Source organism: Falco peregrinus, chromosome 7 (genome assembly GCF_023634155.1).
Source record: "Falco peregrinus isolate bFalPer1 chromosome 7, bFalPer1.pri, whole genome shotgun sequence".
Classification (NCBI taxonomy): domain Eukaryota; kingdom Metazoa; phylum Chordata; class Aves; order Falconiformes; family Falconidae; genus Falco; species Falco peregrinus.
This window is the reverse complement of record NC_073727.1, coordinates 2,115,998-2,143,082: the sequence shown is the minus strand read 5'-3', so window position 1 is coordinate 2,143,082 and position 27,085 is coordinate 2,115,998. Positions and strand designations below refer to the sequence as shown.

General features: G+C 39.1%; 1 protein-coding gene across 3 annotated transcripts in view; it reads left to right on the top strand.

The window, feature by feature from the left end:
- Positions 1 to 27,085, top strand: part of WDPCP (WD repeat containing planar cell polarity effector) — a 103,968-nt gene that overhangs the window by 23,509 nt on the left and 53,374 nt on the right. For all 3 annotated transcript variants that reach the window (XM_027779835.2, XM_055811029.1, XM_027779837.2), the window contains 3 exons: positions 8,444 to 9,053; positions 13,195 to 13,383; positions 15,927 to 16,050. In XM_027779835.2, coding sequence (XP_027635636.1) covers positions 8,444 to 9,053; positions 13,195 to 13,383; positions 15,927 to 16,050 — 923 coding nt within the window. The remainder of the gene's footprint in view (positions 1 to 8,443; positions 9,054 to 13,194; positions 13,384 to 15,926; positions 16,051 to 27,085) is intronic.

The window sequence follows — 27,085 nt, the reverse complement described above, 5'->3', positions numbered from 1 at the left end:
AACTGGCAATCTGAGAAAAGTAGCAAAGGAGTTGGGTCTTTATGGTGGAATAGCTTTGGAGCTGCTAACACTGAGAATAAGTGTCAGAGTACCACTAGAAAACTCTAATCTTACAAACTGTAGCTGCTGCATGCTTGTCTAATGCCATTATTTTATGTTGTCTGCAGTGTTAACTGATAAGCATTTTACATCTATTTTAAGTGTTTCATTATAAGATTTTAGCTGCACCCAGATGCTACTTAAATTGTTGCTATGAGTATTGATCAAATCAGAGACCAAGTTTTTTCTTAAAGAAAAAGTCAGAATTCCCCATCTACAGGTGGGAATGTAAGCTACAAGTTACAAGGCTACAAGCTGACCCTCTTCCTGACACTGCTTAGCTTACCTTTTTAGGCAGATGTTTCCATTTAAACTTTTCTATTTTGATTTCATCTGTTTAAGAATATTTGAATCCAGTTTCTTAGGTAAAACTTTAAAATGAAGCTATCTGGGCATACTCTGAGAGGAACTGGAACCTGAATTTAAACAGCTGTTCTGGACTAGCATCTTGTATAGATGCTCCTGTATTTGGAGTTTTATTTTCAGTTTAGCTTAAGCCAGTACTAATACTGACTAAAAAGGTACTGACTGTGGGAGAAGAGCACAAACTTGAGCATCAGCTGTGGAGTAGCTGCTCTGGAGTACCTATTACAGGCTATTTCCCTGTAGGGAAAAACCCTATATAACACTTTAGAATAAGCTGCTCTTACAAATAACATCCTGTTCTCTTTAATTAGGGAAGATGTAAATGTTTTAATGTCTTGGAATTATTACTTTGATAACTAATACTAATTTCAGTGAAGTTTTTTTTCCCCTTGGGATTTTCTATATATTGAATGGAAAAGAAAAAAGGTAGTTGAGAGAGCTTTTCTTTATTTAAGTCATTAGTCACTGTAGAATTTAAGTTTAAATTACCTACAGTTCTGCCTTCTTTACTTCTTTTCAATTGACCTCTCTCCACTAGCGGTCATCTTTAACTCATCTCTCTCCTCTGCCTGATATACACCTGCAGTTCTCAATTCCCCCTGCAGCTATGCCCGACCACATATAAAAATTACTCTGGTAGCTAAAACGTGTGTCTGTTCTTTGTAAGCTTTTTCAGCCTAGTCCCTGTGCCAATTCGATATTATGAAACTTCATCCTACTAACACTTCAGAGCTAATTTCTTACCATGACTTACGTATGTCCAGGTTCTGACAGCAACAGCCTTTTGTTTCCTTCCCGCGTCTTCCAGAAAGCTCCCTAATGCCAACATTGCAATTTCTATTTTCCGATTTGTTTTTTTAGAGACTCATTTCTTCCAATAAATTCACAGAAACCACCCTGTCAGTTTAAAGCTTTCTCCATTTCATTTAATATATTATAGGAAGATTTCCAAATTACAGCATTGCTCTGCATCTTTCAATAAACCTTGTTTTACCCTTTTCTGATTTAGACTCTAAATTGCTCAGGGCTGAGGCTGTCTAGTATAGTCCCAAGCACATCACTGGTGCTTAACACAATAATAATAAGCATTCACTGACGCTTTAGGCCTAAACTCATAATCCTTTTAATTTGGCCCATATTGTAATATAAATATAAGAAAATTATTTTTAAAAGCAGGCTGTCAAATTTAACTGTCCAGTTGCTTTCTCTTCTGATTTTTTGCCTGTACTTGTCTGTTTTAATTCTAAGATCTTCAGATGACATTTCTTTTCCTGTATTTGTCAATAAAATGCCAAGCACTATGCCAGGGCTATTGGAAAACTTAGTCATATATAGATGACAAATTGTCTTGCTGGTTGAAAACTACTCTGTTCCACATACTTATCTCTTGGATGTTCAGTGAGCTGCAGTGTGAGGCTCAAGATACTCTGCCTATATGCTTCCCCAATGTATCCATGATGTGTACCTATGTACCTATGGTACTGTTTGTTGGGGTTTTTTTCAAGATTTCTCTGGCGCTCCTTATGGGCAGTGGTTAAATTCCTGTGCGTGGATTGGGGATGTCATAACCCAGCAGCTCTGGAAGTAGCATCAACCCCCAGTCTGCAATTAACTGAGGTGCATTTTTCCCCTATAGAGTGTTGGAGGGGAACCTTAACACCTGTAACTTCTGAGGGTCATTTGGTAGCTTAAACTTGAGCAGAAATGTAGTTAGCATTTCTAGACAGCTTCTAAACAGTTACTGTCTCAGTCAGATACCACAAAACTACAGTATTTCTGTAATCATGCTTATTTGCCTCTTTGTGCCTCTACTGCCCTACCATTGGTAGTGTTCCTCAGGTATAGACCTGGAATAAAACCATGACATGCTGTTGTTACGCATGGAAGCAAACCCTTATTTATCATAATTGTCCAATAATATTCATTTTCTCCCAGTAAATGAATATTGTCAACAGAAGAAGAATGAGAAGCATGAACTGATGCAGTTTGGAGCATTTATCGAATAGAAATGTAGTGAAACAATACCACGAACATTTTACATGAAAATAATAATATAGCTTGGATAAAACCAGCATTATTATCTGGAATTAAGAGAAAAGCAGGAATTGCTGAATGTCTGGCCCATTAAGAGCTGTTTGGGATATTGGGTTTATGAAAAGGTAAACCAAGCCCGAGGAAATGAATGGATGCTACCCCCAGCTGTTCTACAGCACCTTGGTGCTGACCTACAAAAACCACAAAAAGGTCTGCCAGCTGCTGACCTGTTGTCTTGTGGCAGAGCAAAGGTCAGTGTGACACTTAGGTGGTGCTACTTCATCCCTGGAAGAATGTTCTGAGTGATGTTTGCTTACTAGGACGAGGACAGGAATAGCTACAGACAAGGCAGCTCGAGTCCTCATCGTGCTGATGTCCTGTAACTGCATGTTCTGCACCAGGGTGATTCACATTGTGCATGCAGTGTTCGGGGTGTTGTGTACTAAGCAGCTTTCCAACTTAATGGAGGAAATACATTTTTAAATACACTGTAAGTTTTACTTGAATTATGCTGTGTGGCTTTATGTTTTAACACTTGCTACTACTGAAGCTAAGGGTAGACATTATTCCTCTAAAAACAACTTTTTTTCCTTGAAAATCTTGACTTGTTTTGCTCCCTTCATTTTTTAGCCCGAGATCAGTGTTTACTGTGTTGATTGCTGTAAGATTTGGTGAGGAATCGTCCCCTGAGGAAAAAAAAGTGCTTTTCTCTTTATCATATGACTTTGCTTTGGTGTGCAGTGTACATTTGTATACATGCACGCACGTTGCTGTTTGTCTGTTGAACCTTTGTCTGCTTTCTTGCATGAATTTGTTTCCTCCAGTAAACTCATCCATTCTCCAATCTATTTATTTAATTATTTAGGGTTTGTTTGTTTCTTCTTTATTAAAAGTATCAACGATGAAGGATGCTATTTAAATTGTCTCCCTGCAGAGATAATGCTGGCATTTTGATTTCAAAACGAGAAGAGGAATCTTCCAGAAATCATTTCAAACAATTTGCTATGAATAAATAGGATTCAATGTGAAATCACCTTTTGATTAAATGCTTTGAGAGAAAGTTATGTTAAAATCAACATGAACTTTATTCTGCAAACATAAATTAACAGGGGGTGATGATGCTAGGGCTCAGTTACTGTAGTACTTTGCATTTGTCTTTGCCACGTTTATTTTTACTGTGTTTTAATGCTAGTGCAAATCACTGAAATTATACTTCAATCTCATGAAAAACATAATTTGCCGGAGAGAGAATATTATTTTTCTTTCTCCCAAGAGATAATATTTAATAGTTATTGCTTCCACAATGTGCTTCAAAGTTGTGAAATAAACACAGCAGATCTTTTATGAGTGAGCTATCCTACAATTACTGTAGCACTCAGAAAAACATCTACTGCGTGTGACTGAATAGCTGAAATACTTCTCACACACATACAGCAAAGAATGTAAAATCCTTGATGTCACATTCGGTTAAAAGTTCAATGAATAATACGGGATAAAGATGATGATGATAAATTTTGAAATAAAATAAGAATAAATGTTGGCTGAAGATCTAAATAATAAGATTGTATGTGGGACTGTAAATACAGTGCAGCAAAATGAGTAACCTAGAGTAGGAGCCTTGCATTTTTATTTTAGAAGTGTTTTAAGATAGGGTGGATTTTTTTCCTCCATCTCCCATGCTGTATTTAAAACTATTTTACTATATTGTGCACTACACTTCCCACTCTACATTTCTAATTAAAGCGTTTGTTGTTATTTGGAGCCTCACTGTGTGAAATTAAATAAGCAATTTTTTTTAACATCCATAAAATAAATCAAACATTTTTCTCATGTGAAAAGCACACAATTCAGTCACAGCAAGCTTATTTCTCTGTTTCTTTTGTTTTCTTTTTTTATCTGCCCGGTAAGCCAATTTTCTGCTTAAGAACTACTGGTTAAAACTCTTACTTGTTTTGATATGTGGACTTTAACCTTCCCCAGCACTCTATGCAAAATACTTTAATTTTAAGTGTTCAAAGATTTGCACTCAGAAGGGTGATACTGCTCACGCAAGCTAGTGATGTTATTTCTTTCAAACATAAAATGAAAGAAAGTATTTTAACTAGCTTAATTCAGGCCTCTTATTTACAAAGATTAACAGATTCCTTTACTTGGATTGTTACGATTTCTGACTAGGATTTGAAAACTTGACATGTATAGTATGCCTTGTACTGCTGGTTAGCTGGTGCAGAGCACAGGGGCAAACAATGTCCGTGTGCAGTACTGGTGCATGCCTGCCACGTTAATAAGGGACGTATGCATAAATTACATGGATTGTATTTAAATACAATTACGATTTTTTTGGTAGCCTACATGTCACAAAGCTAAAAGTGACTTTTCAGCTTCTTTATTTATTTATTTTACAGAAAGCAATTGGTTGTACTTCATGCAATGTACTTCCAGAAATCTTCCCTTGAAACCCAGGGCTACGTGCTTAGTCCCAGATTTATGGAAAGCACTTGGCGCTGAATCAATTCTACCCCCCGCCATGTGGCACTGCGGCTCTGCCTTTTTAGATCTGCTGCCCTGTCCCCTCCTCCGCAAATCCTACAGTTGTCCTACCCACTTCTGAGGGAACTCCTCCAGCTTTTGCCTTCCCATTCCCCGAGCAAATGCTCTGTTAACTTAAAGATACCTTGCTGTTTTAACGTGCCCCTTGAAGGTTCCACAGGACCACTGCTCACCAAGAAGGAATCCCGGCGGATTCCTTTGAATGGCCTGCTAAGGCACTATGTGCACTGCATTTACTAGCATGTGGCTACTTACCAGATAGAAAAACAACTGGCAGGTAATGGAATACCATCTTCTTGGAAAAAAAAAAAGGTGTTTTGATTGTTAGACTTCGTATCTTTCAAAAGCATTATCTTGGCCTTATTAACATGTTTCTGTGCTTGCATGTCTCTCTGCTTTAGTTTTTCAGTTAGCAGCATGAAGAATTAATAAAAGTCATTTCTGACAGAGAAACTAAAATCTTTCCTCTCAGATGAAAGAGAATATTCTTCTTTTTTTTTCCCCTTCAGAGTGCCAAATACCAGTTACATTCAGCAAAACTGGAAACCAGAACAAAGAGGTCTCTCGGCTTGGTACTCTTCCTCCAAGAGGCACAGAAGGCCACTGATGCATGAGAAGCAGCTTATCTGTTCCAATCTAAGGAGAAATGTTTCTCTTGTTTTCAGCCAGAATATGAACAGTAGTGTCGAGAAAAGTTTTCTTTAAACCTAATTTGTTTAAACATTACATCAAATGTTAGGTTTTGAAATGCAGCAAATTGTCTTTCTCTGCTTGCAGGAGCTTTTTCCTAGTTTAGAATTGTGTTTATACAGCAACCAGCCCTACCCTAGACTTCCTTTCAGGGATTTGCTCTCAAAATTGTGTGAAGCTGGGAAGCTTCTCATCTCAAGGCTCATTAAATTCGCCTTCCAAAATATAGTCTTACTTTCTATTAAAATCATAGTGAGCAATTTTGTGCCCCACTTTTGCTCTAACAAGGCAGAACAAAATTACTAATTGGATTCAGTTTGCTTGCTGACTCTCAAACAATCAGTTGACAACATTTATTTTTCTGTGACTATTTCCATTGCTGTTTTCCAGCAGTCATTCCCATGGAGTTGTAAAATCCATGTTTCACATGTTTTCTTCTCTATTGTCTTAACCTTCAAGGCCAGTCTCTCTTTAGAATTTAATAGTGCTTTTGGTCTTTCATCTCACAGTCTTGATTATTGTGTGGATCTTCATGAGTTTCTTGTAGCTTGTGAGAAGATGAACAGAGAGGAACACTGATTTTGGATCAAAATATGTAGATGAATAATGCAGTGCATTGAAACCTGCCACAGGAAGACAGAAATCTGAGTCCCACAGGGCCTCAAGGCTCATTTCACTGGAGTTATGGAAGCTTTGAAGACTTGCTTGGGCAAGATTTCTGTTTCACATATTTGAAAGGCAGCTACCTGGGTCTCTATACATACTCTTAGGGAACAAACAGTAACACTTCACCTTGTCTTTATTTGGGGTTAGAGCGCTGTATGGTCACAGTAATCCTTTGTCCACAATAACCTCTCTTACAGGTTTCCTTGCTATGCAATTTAACACCCTAATAAGCTACACATTTCAGCAGCTCTAACATCTGCACAGTAGCCACTGAACATTTTGTGGGTATAAATGACTAGTTGCAGAGGCTGAGTCATTGGTGAGGGAACGGTCAAGGTGAGGAAATGTTTTTCAGACTATATAAGTAATTTAATCTTTTAATTCCTCTTTGGTGTATGTTTTCATTGGTCACTACTCTGTTGAAATCGGTTTACCTAGTTTTCACATGTTGGATGCACTGGCTTCTGTATTAGATGCTTTTGAATTAAGTGGTTCTTTGCATGTCCCTAACTACTTATCTTAAAGTAGCTAAGGCTACTGTATTAACCAGCAGCTGATTTGCAGCCACAGAATTGCAATATGCCTTTAGTCTTTCTTTTGAATGAGAAACCTTTTTGCTGACATAATAAGTAAACTCTCAGAAAAAAACATCCTAATCAGTCTGATTGACATCCCTAATAACTTGGCTTTAAATTCATTGGTTGCTTCTGAAGTAAGGGCTGGTATGCCAAAAAAATAATCTTAATTTCTTATTCTCCTCCTTTGCAGGATGAAAGGCTGAATTATGTGTTCAGTTGGTCTTGTGATCTGTAGAAATCAAATTTAAATTGCTTTAATGTTATGTGTGCATTTCTGTTTTCAACGTGACATTTCCAGATTTCCTCCCTCACCCTTTCTATGTCCTTTAATCACATTTGTTACCCCTTTCTGTGTAAATGGTCCTTGCATACCACCTGGGCTCAAAAGAAGGGGCTTCCAAAATTAGTGGCAGGTCAGCAGCTTCAGTTCATAGTGTGAAGAATGCTATGGGTACACCTGAGGGCCAGGCTGGCTCGGTCGGACGTCTCCCTTTCACTCTTCATTTTTGCATGAACAAACACCAGCAAGTTTCTGACTGACTTCCACTACTCCCATTCTTCTAGAGACATTGGTTTTCTCTCTCTTTCAGGGAAACAGCTTTTCAGAAGCTAATTTGTAACTTATTTACAGCTGGTATTTCTCCCACAGTTTCCCTGCTCGAGTCCTGTAGAACACCTCTCGCTCAAACCCATATATTATAGGACAGTAATTTTCGCTGGTCTCCACTGTTGTCTCCATCACTTTATGGTTCCTCCCGTGTTCCCACACTACAAATTCTTGCTCTTTGCCAGCTGCTGCCTCTGTATCATATTCTGCCTTTGTGGCGTTCTTCTAGTTCATTCAACCTTCAGGTACCCCTAAATGGTCCCCCTTTTCTGCTATCACAAATTCATTTATACTGCATCTGAAGCTCTATGGCACCAAAGAACATCCACCACCTACTCATTTGGCAGTGTCTAGTATACGTTGTTTAAACATGCCATTGTTTCTACCACCACAGTGTAATATTTCTGTTACTATGGCCTAGAGCAAACGATCAAAAATCCTCTACATGTGATGCTCAGAGTAACCTATATACATTTTTCCAGAAATTTTGGGGTTTCTCCCCCAGCCCACTTGTGAATAATCAGTTATTCTTTTATATCAGTCAGCTGTTCATTTCTCCTCTTACCAACACTCCTAGGAACATCCTCTCTTTTATCTTCTGTTCTACTAATTTGTTGCATACTCTGGACAAACAAATACGGCTCAAACTATATTGCAGCATTTTTTCATCAAAGGCATTAACATGTTAAAAGTTAAACCAGTAGATTTTTATAATTCTTTTTCTAAAACATGTAGTTGTTTTGGCTTACTGACCCATGAGAAAACGTATTTGCAGCAGTCTATTTTTTTAATATTGTCAAAGTAAGAATAAACCGTTACAAATGACTGCCAAAATGTCGTGGGTTTTTTTCAGGTCCTGAGTTACATCCGTACAGAATGGGACCCGCTCGATGCTTGCTTCAGCATTCGTCAGCCTTGCCAGGTGTACACGGTAGAGCACTCCATTTCCGCAGACAAAGAGCCTATGGCTGACAGCTGTGTCTACAAGTGTGTTGGGAACAAAATTCAGTGCGTGGCAGTCACCAGAATACCACTGCGATCCAAGGCCATCAGCTGTTGCAGAGATGTTACAGAAGACAAACTAGTCCTGGGTTGTGAAGATTCGTCAATAATTCTGTACGAAGCCTACAACCAAGCGACTCTGTTAGCCCAGGCAGAACTGCTGCCCACTGTAATAACCTACCACCCTTCCGGAGCCATATTCATGGTTGGCAGCTCTCAAGGGGAGCTGCAGGTTTTTGACACGGCACTGTCCCCAGTTAAAATTCAGCTCTTGGCACAGGACTATTCACCTGAGGCAACTCTGCAATTCAGTAAACACTTTGACGTGCCCAGCAGCCTCGTCCAGATCCAGTGGACTGCTCCTCCAGCTGCATCTGCCGGCACTGGCAGCACAGATATTCATGACCTTTTGTTAGTGAGGTTTGACAAAGGACCCTTGGGAGGACTGCACTTCAAACTTGGTAAGTCACTGAGCACATCCGTTGAACCTTGAGCTCCAAAGGAAACATCTGTACCTCACAAGTATTTTGTAGTTTGAAACACTCTCGTTTTAGGTACAGGGGACCGTAGCCTTAAAAGCATGTAATTCCAGTGATACCTGAAGGTGTGAACCAAGGAGTTCATTATGTTTCGCAGTTGCTTAGTATTTTTCATATGGGGTCTGACAGAATAGGACCCCAATCTGTTGTTGGATCGGGGTCCCATTGTGTTCCCTGCTACTGTAATAAAGCGTAACAATTTCTCATATGGAAAATTATTTTAATCTGCAGCATATAATTTTAGGAATTGTATTAATTCTGTAATAGTACCGCTAACAGGCTATTTGTAATAATAGAATAGTAACGTTATTTTCTTTCCTAATCTTTTTGCGTGTATGTATGATGCAACTGTCCTTCCCATTACAGTGTATATTTGTCCCCATACTCTGGTCTTCCTGACTTCAGTACATGAAGCTGCATCATTTCTTTCCTTGAAGACTTTTCACACAAGAAGGAAGGTTTTCATAACCTTCAGAGAAGTCTGGTGTCTCAATTAATTTGCCAGGAGTTGTGAGTAAAAGAAGCAGTAATAATACTGATTTTGGACTTGATACAGCACTCCTCATTTTAGGTGTACGGAGACTTTAAGAGAGTAAAACCATAACTATCTTCATTTCACAAACAGAGTAACAAGAAGCAGTAAAGGAAGGCTAAAAGGCTTTCCAAGAGTTTCACAACGAGTCAGTGGCTGAATTAAGAATAAAACCCCTGCAGTTGCTCATCAGTGAGAACTGTATTCATTCCATTCAAGTCAGGCAAGTTACAGTGGTGCAAACCCACTGAGAGCTAAAAAAACAATCATGCTTAAATCTTCTGACTACCAAGCCAGTGTTTCAGCAGGGCAGACAGCCATGTCGAATATACTCATCCTGGAAAATTTCAGCATTTTGCCCATTGTCTGTCCAGGGAAACACGATTGCCCTTGTAGATCTTTACAGGACTTTTTTATGATTCTTTTGTATAAAACTGTTGAGATTAGGAAGAAGGAAGCCTTTTTTTAAAAAAAAAAAATAGGTGACAGTAAGGATTGAAAATCTACTTTATTTCTTTACTTATTAAGACATGCATGAGCTTTTGTGGGGGGAAATCCTGTCTGAAAATGCTGCAGACCTAAGCATTTGAAAGACTGAATTTAAAAAACTACGTACACCACTGCAGAAAGGTAAAGTAATATAATAGGATGTTAGCAACAAAAATGTTGGATTGACTTATAGTTTGTGTAGTTTTAAAAGAGCTGAGGCAGATTATTATTGTTATCTAAAAAAAAATATTTAAAAACCTGTTTACAAGTTACTGTTTATTTTGAGATAATTCAGCTATATTATGTTCAATGACAGGTTTAATAGTTGCAGAGTACCCCAGAACACTAATTATAACAGCTATTTGATGTTTTTGTGCATGTTGGCCATTAGAAAAAAAACACCTCTAAATTACCTCTTACCTGTCAAGCAGAAGGCACTCTACCCACATCTACCTTGCTTTTCTTCAGTCCTCCCTTGTGGGGTTTTCTCACAACAGCTTTCCAGAAAGTACAGCTTTCCCCTTGCTATCTTTAGCACATTTATGTTCTTACGAAGGCAGGCAGGCTCTCAGTGCAGGGATTTAGAGGCCTTTCCTGCTAATTGCCAGCTTGTAAACTTAATTGGACCGTCTCCCTGGGCACCGTTCCTAAATCAATTAGGCAGCGAGTTGGCTGTCACCTCTTTTTCCCGAGCAGGTTGCCTGGAAGCGCACCACCCAGGAGAAGTCAAGCATCCAAATGGGAAGATGTTGACCTCTACAGCTGAAAGTTATCACATTTTAAAATTCATTCTGTATAATTACTATAAAATCTGTTATAGGAGGAAGGCGAAGCCCTCTCTATCCCTCCCTCCTTCCTTCCTTGCAGTCCACTGTGCAAAAATACGCTGTGCTCTGTTGCATCCTGGATTGCAGCTTTACCCATCTTCTCATTCTGCCACACTACCAAGGTGGTGCGGTGTTGCTTAGTCAGCCCGGCTTCCCAACCTCAGCAGTTTTTAGCTATTTAAGAAATAATGCAAATATAAATTATACGGAATATTTAGGAGTCCATGACAGCAAAACCCAGACAGGCATTCAGGACTGAAAGAAAATCCATAATTAACTCATGGCTTGGAACTGTTTCCCATAAAAATCTGTTAAGAAACCATGTCAATGAGAATAGACAAATATGTTTTTAACTTCCAGCTGACATATTTTGGGTGAGTTCTGTGAATTCTCCATTGTGCTGTCTGGCCAGATTTATTTCAGGAAAAGATTCATATTAAATTTACCCTCAAACATTAATGGCAAATATTTTTGGTGTCTAATGCCAAATTCATTTTCAAAAGCATTGCGGCTTCTTGTCGTTGATGTCAACCCAGATCTTGAGTAATGCCAAACTTGGTACTGGTGCCAGTGGTTCAGCACTGCTGGCCCCAAAAGACATTTTAAATATAATATTGTTTTTAATTAGCATGCAAATAAGTATTTTCATCTTCATTTGCTGATTAATGTGAAGATTGCCCAACTTATGTAATACTTTAAAAACACTAAACATTTAGGAGGAATAAAGTCTACCATAACAATTAGATACTATCACACATACACGGGTTAAACATGGCTATTACACAGTATCATGTCCATAGGCATTAATACATGCAAATATAAAGTGAAATACAGTAGACCACCATGTCTTTTCTTCAATGGCTCTAAAAAACTGAAGTATTATTTCTTTGTTACAAAAAAAAAAAAAAAAAGTAAGCTTTTTTTCCCCCAAAGCGTCAGATCTGTATATGCAAGTTCTCAGCAGGTTACTTGTCCTCGAGCTATAGTCAGTTTTCCTCTACTTTTTTTCCCTTATTTTACATCACAAACAATATTCACAACTACATTTATGAGAATTTTGTGAGGTATGTTTTCTGTATATCAGGTCTGCTTTTCTCTGTTGTTGGACTTTTTTTTCCCAGCCATCCTGTAACAATACCGAGGTTTAGCTTGTTCCCTTTCTCATCAGAATTTTTTCCTTAAAAGTAGCTTTGACGAACAACATCAGAATATAAATGGAGAACATAAAAAATAATATTATGTTTTTATTTAAAGAGAGGGGAAATTTATTCGGGAAATTTTTTCTGATCTCCTTCCAATATCTGGAGCAGTAGTGATAAATTACTCTAGCACAGTGACCCAAAGCAAGCAGGAGCTGCCAAAATCCCTTGCGTGGCCTAGGTAGCACGATCATTTGGGTAGTCAGAGGCAATTAGTAATGTTACTTTCTGCAGCTTTTCAGTTGCCTTTTCTGTTCAGAAGTTCAGATCTGCAAGTCAAGAAGCTTTGACAGTCTTTTCATTTTTCCTTTTCAGAGAGAGAGTGCTGTAGATAATTGATGCTCTCATGGAGTGAGTGATGTGTTGCGTGTTTTTTTCCTTTATGGCAAGTTTGTTCTTGGTTTCATGTGCAGTGGTAATTCAAAGGTCCCTAGCTGTTGATATCTGTCCTGATATCCCCTCACAGAAGAAATGCTTCATGTAGAAAATTTTGCCAAGTTAGAAGTAAGTTCTAGAGCAATTGCAATGTGGAGAGTAATCGGGTAACTTGCTTTGAAGTTTGAGCTGCTGTAAAGTTGTATACATAGGTATGTTTGCGTGAGACAAATGCCAGGTTTTCTTGTTGCCCAGCAGTATTTCCCTACAGGAAGAAGGGCTATGAACATGAATTGATTACCTACAATCCATTAATGATAAACAGGGAATAAGCTTTTTCTACTGTGTTTAAAACAAACTTCATTGCGTGATGTTGTCACCAGTGGGTATTGGCCACAGTCGCCCACCTTGCAATTGTGAAATTCACTGACGGTTTTTCTCTGCTGTCCAAAGCACCCTCAATCTAAATATGCAAAGATAATAAGGAGCTATCTCACATAAAAAATTTAATACTGAAACCCATTAACTCAAACTTTCTAATTTTAACCAACGGCAGTTATTTTTAACTGTGCTGAAAAGTAGTCAGCTACTGTTTAGCATACTCATAGCGCTATCTTTGATTTTAATATTTCCTGTAAAAGGTGTGATCACAAGAGGACAGCTGGGCCTTGTGGAAATCATCCACCAGTACATTCGTTACGACCAGATACATGAGGCAATTAATGTCCTGAATACCATGAACTGGAACACGATGGGTCATCAGTGCTATATATGCTTGAGTGCCATTGTCAATCACCTTCTTAAACAAAAGCTTACACCAGACAGAGAAGGTAAGAGACTGATTATATTTTTAATGTGTTTTTGTGGTGTCTTTGTAATTCATATGTGGATTATGACAATGTATTTAGTGGCTGCATAGAGAAGACAAAATTGAGAATCCAGTCAGCCAGCCAGATTATGGTACTTCATAATCAAATGTCATATGTAGACAAGTCACTTCAATAAAATCTGGATCAATGTGTTGATTGCATTTTAGTTTGTTTGTATCAATAGTGATACTAAGATAATGCATATTTTAGTATATATATATGGTATAGTCATGACTTAATGTGACATACGTATGCTGTAACTGTATTATGTTACAGACTAGTGGATTGAAGCATTTGTTACATATTCATGCTGAAACAGCACCAACTTAAGGGGGGACTTTTTCCTGCAGCAGGGACAAGAGATTTTAGTATGGTTTTTAAGGTGCTTTTGAAGGGTCATTCTTTCATTACAAGAACCAAAGGCTGGGAATACACTATCCTCTGCTGCCTCCTTTAGGATTATGGCATTTGTCCTCACTGTAATCTTCTGGCCCCCTGCAGTAGTAGCTGGGGTCCCTCACAATAAATGATGAATTTTAGGTTCAGCCTTGTCTCTGCTGAAGCCTGGTGTGATGCCTTCCTCTTGATTTGCTGTCTATCTTGAGACTCAATAAACTTCAGGATTTGAAGTGCCTTGATTTAGTGAAGGTGTTATCCTCCAGCCTAGCAGGCAGACAGCTGGGGACCAGGCATCTTTTGTGGCAAGAAAGAATACTTAGGATTCATGTGTGTTTGATGATAGAAAAACTCCAAGGTGCCTACATCGCTGCCAAGCCATCAGCTGTCCCATTTTGGGGGATCTGATTAAAAAAAAAATTCTCTCTGCATTAGAAACATAGTGTATCAATTCTAAATAAAACATGCTTTTAAAAGGACCCATGAAAAAAGCTGGTTTTGAAACTCTTGTAAAAATATGCACATTATAAATAGATGTCTGTGTGTTTCCCCCCATGCAGCTCCCTAACACTATTTACAGCAGATGGAATTTTATTCTGTCCAGGAGTTATTCTATGTGAACCTAACAAATTTGGCATGGTAATTTGTTTTCTTTTTTATTAGCAAAACCCAGTGGGGCCTTTTATTTATAGCAGTGGGGCAGTTATCTTTGAGATCTTTATTCTACCTTCAACATCAAGCTGGGCTCTCTAATGAATGTATAACTGTGCGTGTAGTTACTCATATTCCATGTACGTTGAAATATTTCAGAAGTACAAAACATGCTGTCGAGAAAACAGCAATGGCAAGGGAGTATGGCTTGTTTTTGCAGAGATACTGCTGTATTCAATTTTAATCTAAATTGACTGCTGCTTTGAAAGAAAATATCTTTAAAGTTAAACTTACCTTACTGTCTAGATTTAAGATAATGCAAAACCTAATTTAGGAACAGGTTGCCAGTGTTACTAACACAGTACTATTAGCACATTCCGTGCTATCAGGCCTAATAAAATAAAATGTAACTATGCTTGAAAATAAAGAACCACTATCACTAAATACAGAAATGCTAGTTCAAGCAAACATTAATAACAGCTAATCAATGAGATTTTGTCTGCCTAATGAGACAATAGGTTATATTTTTCTTTTAAAGCCCACACAAAATTCTGATTAGCAGTAGCAGTTTGCACATTCACTCTGAAGGGAGAGCCTATATAGCAAATATATAGCAAATTCTCCCTGTTCTGCCTGTAAGAACTCGTACTATGTGTTAACTTGCAAGCAGAAGTCACATAACATAAATAGTATTGATCATTGAATTTCCATTCAGCTAAGCATGTGAGACACAAACGTATACCGTGTATTTTCTTGTATTATTTATAATTTTGTATTTAAAACATGCAGGAAAATACCTAAGAGCTCCAGCTGTGGAGTATAGCAGTCAGAAAGTATTTAAAATGGAGAGAACTTCTGTAACAAAAGGGCTTTATTTTATTGATTACAGGGGAGGTTATCCTGTTTCACACTACAACACGCTGTAGGAGTGTCACACCCTTAGGGTTTCTAGACCCTTTTATTTAAAATTTTTAAAGAACTGTGGGCTGAAGGAGGTTCCTTAGACCTCAAGGGCATCACATGAAGGGTTCTGTCACCCACTGACCTAACACAGTAATCCCTGAAAAACTGAACTTCCTTGTTGCTTGCTGCCTAAGAGGACAAAGATGATTTGAGCTAATCAAGAGTTGATCTCTACTGGACAAACTTGTTCAAACTGTACTACTCTTACGAGTCACTTTTAATTGTATGTTGCTGGTGAGAACTTGATGTGTTATAGACTTCTTGATCCTTTTGACAGGTTCTGTTGCTCAAAGTCATTGTCAACTCTGCCTGAAAGTGAAAGTTTATAGGAACATTTGTGTTTGTACAACCTGTCATATTTTAATTTTATCTGTCCTATAACAACATCACATTTCATCAGTGTTTGAGGAATTTGACTGACTGCAAACATGAGCAACCTGTTGTAATTGAAACAGTTTGACTTGTTTCATTGCTGCTGTGTTTGAACTCCGCAGCACAGCTTGAGGCAAGCCTTGGAACCTTTTATGCTCCTACAAGACCCCTCTTGGATACAACTGTGCTGCAGTACAGGGACCCAATCAGCAGATATGCAAGAAGGTTCTTCCACCACCTGCTCAGGTGAATGACAGTTTCAACTTCTATCAACTTAAAATTAATTGCGTATTTCAATAACTACCTACTTTAATGTGGTTAACATTTTCCAAGAGGACCACCCCTGAAAAAAATGCATTCATTGTTACTGTTTGTTTTACTTGCACTTCGTTCCTTTCAAGTAGAGTATTGCAGATAAAATGCTATTCAGAGCTCTTCTGTCATCAATACTCTTAAAATGAATCAGCCTTTCCCTTTTAGCTTGATAGAAAAAAGATAGCTTGTTTCTGAGAGATTTATATTCACCAACTTCTTGCAGATTAACTGTTGAAACAGCTTACAAACTTGGAGAAAACACAGAGTTTAAACAGATGCTAAACTGCAAATGAACAGTGCATGGTCCAAGACATTTTTGTCTTTGCACCACTGAAACCTGAGCATTTTGTTATTCTCACCCTCACAGTTCTCATACAGAAATTCATATCCCAGTAATTCTCAGTGCCATTAAAATAAGAAGAGAAAATGAAATATGGAATTTGTCTGTAAATTATATGACATTAGAAGAGTCATAATACCAAATTCAGCTAGAATTTATAGTGCATTGGTTTATTGCTATATTTTTCCTTCAACATAAATCAATAGCCTAAAATTCAGTCAGTTACAAATATCAATATACAGCAGTTCAACCACAAATACAGCTGAAACATTCCCTCTGAGAATTATGCAGAGTGAAAATAAGGAGAAATTACCTTCTGAATGATACAATGTTTGTAACACCATGTTGAGGAGCAGTGTAGATGGGCACAGTGAGAAGACTTACAGTGCACCTTTTTTTGGTGATTCATCCAGATTGTATGCATTTCCTGCATATGCAAAGCTAGGAAGTGCAAGTTACTTTGATGGTGGGATGTGTGATTCCTTCCAGAATTCCTTAAAGTCCTTAAAGATTCCTTAAAGAAAGATGTTTTATAATGTCTCCTATGTTTTGAGTCTGAATAGGATCCTTTTTCAGGTAAACAGGTCCATTCCAATGGGGAAATTATTCTAAGTAGAAGGATGCTCCAAATATCTGCATAATATGCAGCAGTCTTTCACTGGAGTTTTCTTAATAGATGTGGCCACAACAGTGGGTGCAAACTCTGCTTTTGCCTTTCTCCTAGAAACCAGCAGGGAAGATCTGTTGCTGCAATGGCCAACTGTAGTGGCTGTGGGCCAGTTGCCTGCAGAGGACAGATGCGGAAAGAATGCCTCAGAGATCGCTGAGAGGTGTAACTATGGTGCTTTTACATCTGCAAGAGAAAGGTGTATTCCCTCTGAGTCAGGATTTGCTTCCAAATGCTAGCAGGCATGCAGAGGCATGGGGCCCTGGCTAAGCTTTCAGCCCTTGCGGCTGCTGCACACAGCTGAAACACTGACTCAATCCCCCCAGCAAACAAGGAGCTTCAGTGTCAAAATGCTGCCTGGACAGTGTGGGGCACAGACAGGAGGTGTGTAAGAGTCTCCCCATGTCTTTTACGTCCACTGTAAAGCAGCCCTTGAACAATCTACGGTTGTGGCAGCTTTTGGAACAAATGTGTGTTATTTTGCTGTTTCCCTATTGTCAAAGGGATTTGTATTCAACTGAATCAAAGTGATAGGATCATGTGATTGCTGCAGAACAGATGGTAATGCTTAAAGCTTATCTGAGAAGACATAATCTAAGTACAAAATGAAATGTTCAAAAATGGGAGATTTATCTGATAGCAAGGAAATAATGTTCAGAGCTGATCTTTGGTGTGCTAAAGTGGCTGTGCCTTAATTGGTGTTTATTTCTTTTTAGATGTTTTCTTAAGTGACTAGAATGATTTGAACATAGGCTAAGCAGAGGGTGCTACAGATTTGTTGGAGGAATGGTAAGCCATGGTTCTGGGTGAGAGAATGCCATCTAGGCGCGGTGCAATGTCTAGGAGAATCGTAGGGAGGCACGGTGCCCACTAATTCTTTTGGGCAAGCGAAAGTTGCAGCCACTGCTATTACATCCATCAGTGAAGAGCCAGTGAGGCAAGCCGCTTCTGCCAGCCTGCATTTACAGTTGTAGGTTCAGAACAGGAGGAAAAGTGAGAAGAGAATTATGCTCTTGCCTTTTCAGGTCACCATACTGTGCCTGTGAGGACACTGAAAACAGAGTAGCCCTCCCACTACCCGTTTGTCAGAGACAGAAACTGTACCTGGGTGTCAGGAAGACTGCATTTTAGGGGCGCTATATGCTCTCTGTCTCAACCCTGGTTATTTGATTTATTTGCTTTTTTACCCTTACTCGTTTAGCACTAAATACTTGCAGGCTAGTTACAAGTAGTTAATGAATCTCTTCAGAGTGAATTTTTGTTACTGCAGATGTGTCTGCATGACCAAACAAGAAGACTTGAATGCAGAAGCACTGTAAACTGGCAATGCCAACTTGATGCAGCACTGGGGGACATTTGTTACTCTCTTGTGAGCATGAGGAGACAAAAGCACTTTGTACCCTATTGCAGCAAGAAGTGAAGGAAACGCAGTGCTTCCTAAATTACATACACTTTAAGTATAGCTGATATTCCAAAAGTATTTCTTGGAATAGAGTAGGGCCTTCCACAATTCCTTTGAGCTTCAGAGAAAGCAAGCAGCAGATGCACAGAAGTTCAGTCTAGAGGCTAAGGAGCTAAAACACACAGGGGAAGACCCAGAAGCAGGGTAGGAAGAGCGAGGAAAGTGTGGTTAGCAGCATGAGTAGAAGACAAGGAACTGGGGATGAAGGCCTAAAGGCAGGGGTGGGGATGGATGGAGTCCCACAAAAGCTCAGAGTGGGAGTACAGGGCAAAATGGGGGAAACATCCTAATGTGTATGGTGGGCTGCAGAGGAGACAGACACGTAAGGGATGGACAGGGAAGGGTGGAGTCTTTCATACCAGATTAAAACATTAAAACACTTAAATGTTTCTAGATCTAAATCTGAAAAATGTTCATATAAACAAAAGTTTTCACCCCCCCTTTCCAGCTTTCCTTTGAATGCCCCACCAATCTGCCTTAAGCCTTTTCTAGAAGGACCCACTCTTGGGAGAGAAATATTAATTCATTCTACATGCTGAGACAATCTTTGACCTGCCTGCTGAGTCTGCCAAAAAGGTGCCAGTTATTGTTGTACTTTTAAAGATGTGAGTGCCTGTATTTACTAGAATTGAGAAATACAGTTACCTTTTCAGAAAGGCTATCCTCACCTAGTAATAATCATGTGCCAATGATTTTAATCTTTACTGTAGGCTGAAAGGTTGTATATCCAGTTGCAAATAACTGGAGACATCCATTTTCACATTATCGGTGAGATTATAGGCTAAACATTTTTCTACCATCAAAGAGATCAGTTTCTGGAAAATGCTGAACACTGAGATGGTAGGTGCCCTCCTTTAGCTGTCGACGGGCACTGTAGAAAGAAGGTGCTGCGTTGGTACTGGCTGTGTTGCAAGGGTGGGTTAGAAAATGATGCTGCAACCTGAGGTGGGCCAAGGAACACTGACAGCATGATTGAAACAGATCGCAGTTAGACCAATGGAAAATGCCTTGCGACATATTTGATGCAGCCATATTATTTGTATCTGTTGTTATAAAAGCTAAGTTCTCAAATTTGCAAACTATGCATCTTCAGCTTCCACTAAAGTAGGAGCTTAGAGCTTTGCAGATATAGGCCCTGAATGTAGAATATGGAATACCTCCAAAAACAGGCGTTCAGTATACAAAATTAAAATTAAAGGCCTCTTAATTATATGCCAGGGATCCATTACAACAGTATTTATGGAATGAATAATTATTTTCACTTTAAATCTTATCTATAATTAAAAAATACAGGAACTGAATTACAAGTATAGAAATGTATCTTAGGTGTTCCTTGCCACTTGAGTAGCACTTCGGTATTTTATTATGATGTCACCGCTTATAATAATATAATGCGTTATATCATTATGTAAAATGTTGAGCAGAGGTGGATTTATTGGGAAGCCTTGGGGAGCTGTAACCTTCTTGCCCCCACCCTTTTGTTGAGCGCTGCCTACTAAGTGTATTTGCGTAATGGAGGAGTGGCTGCACAACCGCCTGCCTCTGTATAGCAGCCTCATCTAGCCGTGTACACTACATGGAAGGGGATGGAATCGTTTTTCACTCATTAACTATGGCATCGGTGACTCATGGCTTTGCTTCACTCTGATCAAGCATTCGTAAATTGTACTTGTCATATTTTCTAATGCATGAAATTGTCTTGTTTGTTTGACACACACACAGGCACAAACACATGCCTGCTCTGTTTTGTTGAAATTTTTCTGTCTCTCTCAGAGAGACGGTGAGGAGCTAATATAGCATGAGCTGGAGGTAAAGGCAGGGCTGGAAAGTAACATCTGAAATGCAAAGAGTCGGAGAATTAGAATGCAGCCACAGCTCCATGTTTGTGCTGTGCCCTTTCCTTCTTTGTAATCCTGTTCTTGTGTTTGTGAATATGCAGTTTAAAGGATTTTTTTTTCTTTTTTCTTTTTTCTTTTTTTTAACATGGAAAAATATGAAGATTCAAAACCATTTGGACCTTTCTGTCTGGTAATTCCATTAAGAGAATGTCATTGGGGTTTTTTCCCTTAGTACAAATACATTTCCCCACAAATCAAAGCTCTGCTGTAAATAACAAGATAGTGTACTTGCTTCTTCCAAGAGCAAAGTCCAGCTCTGATCACATTCTCTGGTACAATTTTGGATGGGTTGCTGAAAGGTTCTCCTTTGTCTGAATCCAGAAATGAAAGCTTCCACTATGTTTTTATTGTTGCTGTTTGTGCTCTTTCGCAAATCTTCTCGGAAGTGTTGTGTACTCTTCCCAGTGTCCAATGTAAGATGGTACTGGTTAAATGCAAAGAAGAATTTAGCTCCACGTTGGGCAGAACATTCATAAAGTGGTATGACTTTACACACAGAACTTGATAGAGCTCCTTTGTAAATAAACACTCATAAAGGAGATCAGAAAGTAGGTGATCATTAGCATCAGCGGAGATCTTCTATCCAGTACTGATTTTTATGAATCACTTAACTATTCGAGAGTTCTGAAGTGTACTGCTATACTACCTGACATGATGCCTTGACACAGTCAGTTATCACTTAAGTCCAAGACAGCCTTTGAAAAGCTAAAAAAAGCTCTTTTGCCCTGCAGGTACATCACTTATGCAGTACTAACTACCCCTTGGTAAGCAGGTTTCCGTATCACTACACTGCAATCTGCAAAGTAGATATTCGCTGTGAGTATTCCATCCTAAATAGGGCCCTAAATCAAAGGTGAAAAAATGCCTCAATTCCATAGGAACAGTTCCCAATCCCATCTGCTGCCAACTGTATGGAACTGAGGGAGGGTGAGCAAAGAGCTTTTATGATCCTTTTTAAGAGCACCCTAAAAGTAGAATCTATAATTATATTGGTACATAGTGTGTCACAAAATATGTATAAACATTAATGATGACATGGTTCAGGACTGTGAATGTCTTTTATATTCATAAGGTAACCTATTAGGCATTAAATTATGCCTTCAGATAAAATGACCACTGATGTCAGTCAGGTTCTCTATGGTGGCCACATGAACAGAATTCATCTCTATGGGAGTAGGTTCAGTAGCAGCATTCTGACTAAAGTAGCACCTTCTGGAGAGGACTTTGAAGAGTCAGGTTTTGTCATCTTGTGCAAACGATCAAAACCAAAGGTTTTCATATTACCACGGCACTGATAAATGAGAATTTCAATTGCTGTGATGGAACTGCACATGAAAAGATTCCCCTGGTCATGCTTCTTGACCTGTTTTAGAAACAAGAAATAAAGGCAACTATTTAATGGAACTAGATTATTTTTGTAGTTAAAGAGGTTAAATATCTCAGGAAAAGTTTAGAAGGTTTTTGCTTCAGTCCTATGTTGCTAATGATTTTTTTTTTTCTTGAACCATCCCCACAACAGTTTTCAATTTCAGTCAGATGCTTTGATGCCACAGGAATGGCTCCAGGATTGAATTCTCTAGTGGTGATTACAATGTAAGAAGTGTTGAGCAAAATATCAGGGAAGGGAGGGGGGACAACAAATGACATTACATAGTTGCTTGAGAATAAAATCCCATGAAGATAAACCACAAGAAATTCTGTCAGAGACTTGGACAAGATTTTCTGCGGAACCTGATGGGAGACACTGCTTGGAGCATGGGAAAAAGGCCCTCCCACACACTCAGAGCAGTCCCGGGGCTGCTCTAATACGGAACCGTTTCCCACAGCCACCAAGAGATGGCTGCTGGGTGGCCCAGAGTGCTGTCAGTCCACCAGTTCTCTGCTACGTCCCTGCCCATGGGACTGCGCTAGAAAAAGGAACATGGAATAGCTACACTGGACTAATGTTGTCTGTGCCAAGGCTATTCCCACTTGCTGGTTAATCTGACTTTGATACTGCTACTTTCAGAAGCTAAGCCCACATGGAGACCATTGTTGTGTTGTGTTGTGTAACTGATAATCTGCCCTCATAAGGTGGCTCTTTTCTGCTGTACCAGCTGTGCAATTCCCCTGAAATCCGAGGGGCTTTGGGCATACATCAAGAAACAGTGCAAATATACCACATTCATGGAAAAAAGCTCAAGAATAAGTTCTTAACAACACATCACCACCCTTGAGCAGCTGCAGTGAGCTTCAGCCTTTGCAGGTCACCAGTTACGCCATCTCAGTCAACGCCACCTAGTCACTAATACTGTCTCCTCCTGGAGTGACACTCAAAAGTCTCTTCTTGAGATCCTGACCAAGAACCTGAATTTAAGATACATCTTTTTTCTTGCAGACTTTACAGATTGATTCATGTCTCATCTCTTTACCAAGATACTCTTTCTCCATTCATCTTCAGGGTCTTCATGAGGCCCACCGTTACACTTTCACTTTTCTGTACAGGGACTATCTGGCAATATTCTGTCTTGAGCTCAGCTCGGCAATCTGTAATCCATTTGTTGTGTGCAAAAATTGTTTGGTTTTCCTCCCTAAAGAGCTTTGTTTTTCTGACTTCTCCTGCTTCCATCCCAGTACCCTCCAGGAAGACCTAATTGAAGATTCAGGCAGCCCTAGGCTTCCGATCTTCAAATGCAGAGCTCACTTTTATGGGTCTTCAGAGCCAAAGAGCCTGCTAAGGAAAGGATACAATAAGTCGAGTGTAGAACAAAAGTCAGCAACAGTCAATTGTCCAATAACTGGATGTAGTGTCTTGGGGGTCCACCTCACCTCTCCTGATTTAATAATGTAGAATTTAGATGTCCTACACACTCATCTGAGCTTCCTCTGTAGTTAGTATAAAGACATGGGCATCCAAAGGATGAGTAATCCCATTGAAGGGAGATGTCTAAGATAAGCGTGAAGAACCAGACGTCAGTGTCTATCCCTATCAATTAACTATAAAAGGAGCCTACCTGATTAGCTTAAATTAGCCATGTAAAGGTGAGCCTTTTGAAGATAAATGGAATGTTTTGCACTGTAAATGTCTAGATCCTGTATCACATTATTACTGGCCAGTTAACAGATCTTAGATGCTCAGATATAGTTTCTGTAATAAAGGGAGAGGCTCAAAGACTAGCAAAAGTACATGAAGAGAGGTTTACAGAGAGACACAAAAAGCAGGTCGGCATGCAGATCTCTTTAAAAATCCTCTTTTGACCAGTTGGCCAGGATAGGAGTGGATGGGGACATTTCTTAGTTTACATTAATAAGTGTTGAAGTATCGGTGAAAGAGGTTATACTGTAGACAGGTAAACAGCAATGCATGACCGGCACTAGATAAAATTAATCCAGAATTTCTGAAGGTAGTCAAGCATAAAATAGCTGAAATACACACTGTGGTGTATAAGCTCTTACTAAGAATGACCTTAGCACCTGAGGGCAGGAACATGGAAAATGTGATGTTAGTTTTCAAAACACAGTCTGGAAGGACCTTGAAGAACTATAGCCCTGTAAGTCCAACCTCTGTACCAGTGAAATCAGTAGAAACCATATTAAAAAAAAAAAAAAAAATGACGAACAGGCAAATACGTTGTATTGGGAGAGAGTCAGCAGGATTTCTGTAAAGGCAAGTCATGTCTCAAAACTCTGAATTCTTTGATGTCAGCAATCATGTCAGTAATGGATATCCAGCTGCTAGTGATGAAAGTTTTACCATTGAAGACCTTTTTGGAAGGTCTCCCACCAAAATGTCTTAAAGAAACTAAGCTGCCACAGGATAAGAGGCAAGCTCCCCTTTCATAGATAAGTCAGTCATTAAAAGGTAAGAAACAGAGTAAACGGTCAGTTGTCAATGGAGGTCACTGATGGAAATTGTAAGTATAGCAGATCTGTACTCGTGATTAGCCTGGCAAAGGAGCAAATAGTGAGGTACCAGCATTTGCTAATGACACAAATTATTAAGACTAGTAAAGATAGGGCCTGCTGTGAAGAACAGCAAAAGGGCTTCACAGGACTCAGTGACATAGTGTCAAAATTAAAGATAAAGTTAAATGTAAATAAATTCAAAGTGCAGCACGTGGCAGGGGGTGACTCCTAACTTCACGTATAAAATGATGGAGTCTGAGCTCACCATTATCCTGGAAGAAGAATTTGTTCTTGTCACTCTACAGCTATAGAATAGTCAGTTCAGTGTTCGGCACAAGTACAAAAAGCAAACTGGATGCCAGGAATTCTTAGAAAAGGAGTAGACAACAAAACAGTGAACTTCAGTTCACCTGAATTTTGTGTGTAGTTTTGGAGTTCCATAATCTGTAAAAGGATATAGTGAAACTCAGAAAGCTTTAGGAAGGGCAGCCAGGATGATTAAAGGCATAGAGCAGCTTTAGTGAAAGGAATGACTAAATAGACTAGAACTCCTCAGCCTATAGAGGAGGCAACTGAGATAGAGATCTATTAAATTGTGGGTATCGGGGAGAAAGAGCACAGTGAATGACTGCTCACTGCTTCCTCTAATACAAAACCGAAGGGTCATCAAGGGAATCTAACATGCGGCAGTTTGAAAATATAGTGATTCTTCACGCGACATATAATTAAAATGTGAAGCTCCTTACCACGGGGTGTTGTGGATGTTAAAACTGTATGTGACTTGAAAGGCAAGGTTCAGGGAAGAGAACTTCACTGAGGAATGCCAACACAGAGACCACCTCTGGCTCAGCAAACCCCCGAGAGTTGCTTAGGCCAGTGTCACCATACACTTGCCCTGTTCCTGTGTCCTTTCTAGGCTCCGGGCTGTTGGCACGGTGTTAGGTTAGATGTAGCTTTGGTCTGAGCAAGTGGTCATTCTTACGTTTCATGTTCTCGCACATGATGCTGTGCAGAATGAGCATAAAATACGCCTGAGTTTTCCATTTGCTCCCTCAAAAATGCGCCAAGACTTGTACGATCGGAGCTCTGCAGAATTTCTTGCCTGGCTGTCCTGTGGCTGTATTTGCTGTGATGGAGTTCTTACGTGTGGGAATTTTATGAGCATTACCACTGCATTATTTTGTTACAAAGAAATAATATTGGCTATTGACAAACCTAGATGGAAAAAGTCATTTACTTGTATGTCAATACAACAATACAAAAACAACAACAACAAAAAAATACCGTAATGGACCCATAACTCAACAGGTGATTCAAAATTTGGCCCTGCACCATGACTTTGTAGTTAGATGTTTATCTGTAGGCAGCCAGCTTTAGAAAATAGTGAGCTAATATATTTTTTCTGAGAAGTCTTAGCACTAAAAATACGCATTTTATCCACTGTCAGGCATGAGGGAGAATTGGCCCTGTACCTCATGGAAAGTCAAGGAGGAAAAGGGCCTGTTCATCTTAACTTTAATACTAAATTTCCATCTGCTGCAGTTTGAAATTACAGAGATATCACACATATACAATAGGGATTTATTATAGAGGCAGCAACTCATCCTTAACCGTAGCAATGATACTGGGCCTCTGTTATAGAGCTGTCTTTGGTGTGTAGACATGCTGATATGTTTGCTCAATAAAATCCGGCTTTCAAGACATACTGTTAAGTTTACATGATCACCAGAGTGAGAGGGATAAAGCTGGAAAAGAAGAAAAGCAGAAGTGAATTAATGCAATAAAGGCTAGGATTTAACAGCCAGGGTTGAGTAAAATAAATGTGAAACAACAGGTGTTACTGACTCTTATCAGCATTTTTAATTAACACCTGGTTTTAGCCCAGAGTGCTCTGGAAGAGTATGTTGGAGTGTGTCTGTATTTAAAGATAAAAATAGACTGTTGAGAAGTTACTAAGTAGTAAGAGGTTGAGGGAAGAGAGGGTTGGGGGGGGGGGGGGGGGGCGCGGCTGTGTTTACTGGGTGGGTGTTAGTTGCAGCTTAGAGAAACCTGAAGGAAAGCCACCATAATAAAATTGCAAGGTAGGGAAATATTGCTATGGCAACAAAATATATTCTCTTAAAGGAAAATGAGTATGAAAAAGGAAATACAGAGGGTGGGAAATTCAAAGGAAGGACACATTACGAGAAGACTGAATCTTGTTCAAAAAGAAATAAACCTTCATGGTTTCAATTTATATAATAATAATATAAAAATATAAATATAAAATTTAATATATAAATATATAAATATAAAAATATAATCGTAATAAATTGCTGCTATCCAGACTTTTGTAGCACCTACTACTGAAAATCTGAGAGCACTTGACGGACGTGACTACACAGTGGGAAATGTTGCTGTGGCTCCCAACAGTTGTCCTCTTCAGTGGCCCATTCTGCCAGAACCAGGGCTAACATAACTGACCAGCATCACATGGGAACTGTATGACATCAATGTTCATAGAACCAGGATCTTTAAACTAATATTTCTTTGGTGTAGATATAAGAGAGTTCTATAGTGTTAAACTAATGCTGTGTTATCGTTAATTTGAGGAACGTGTCAACAAGTAAATGACATAGCTTTCTTTATAGCTAAAACTACTACTTTTTCTAGAATATATCATACATCTGGACTATTTCTTACTAAATATATTTTAAAAGTTTCAGTGGCGCCTT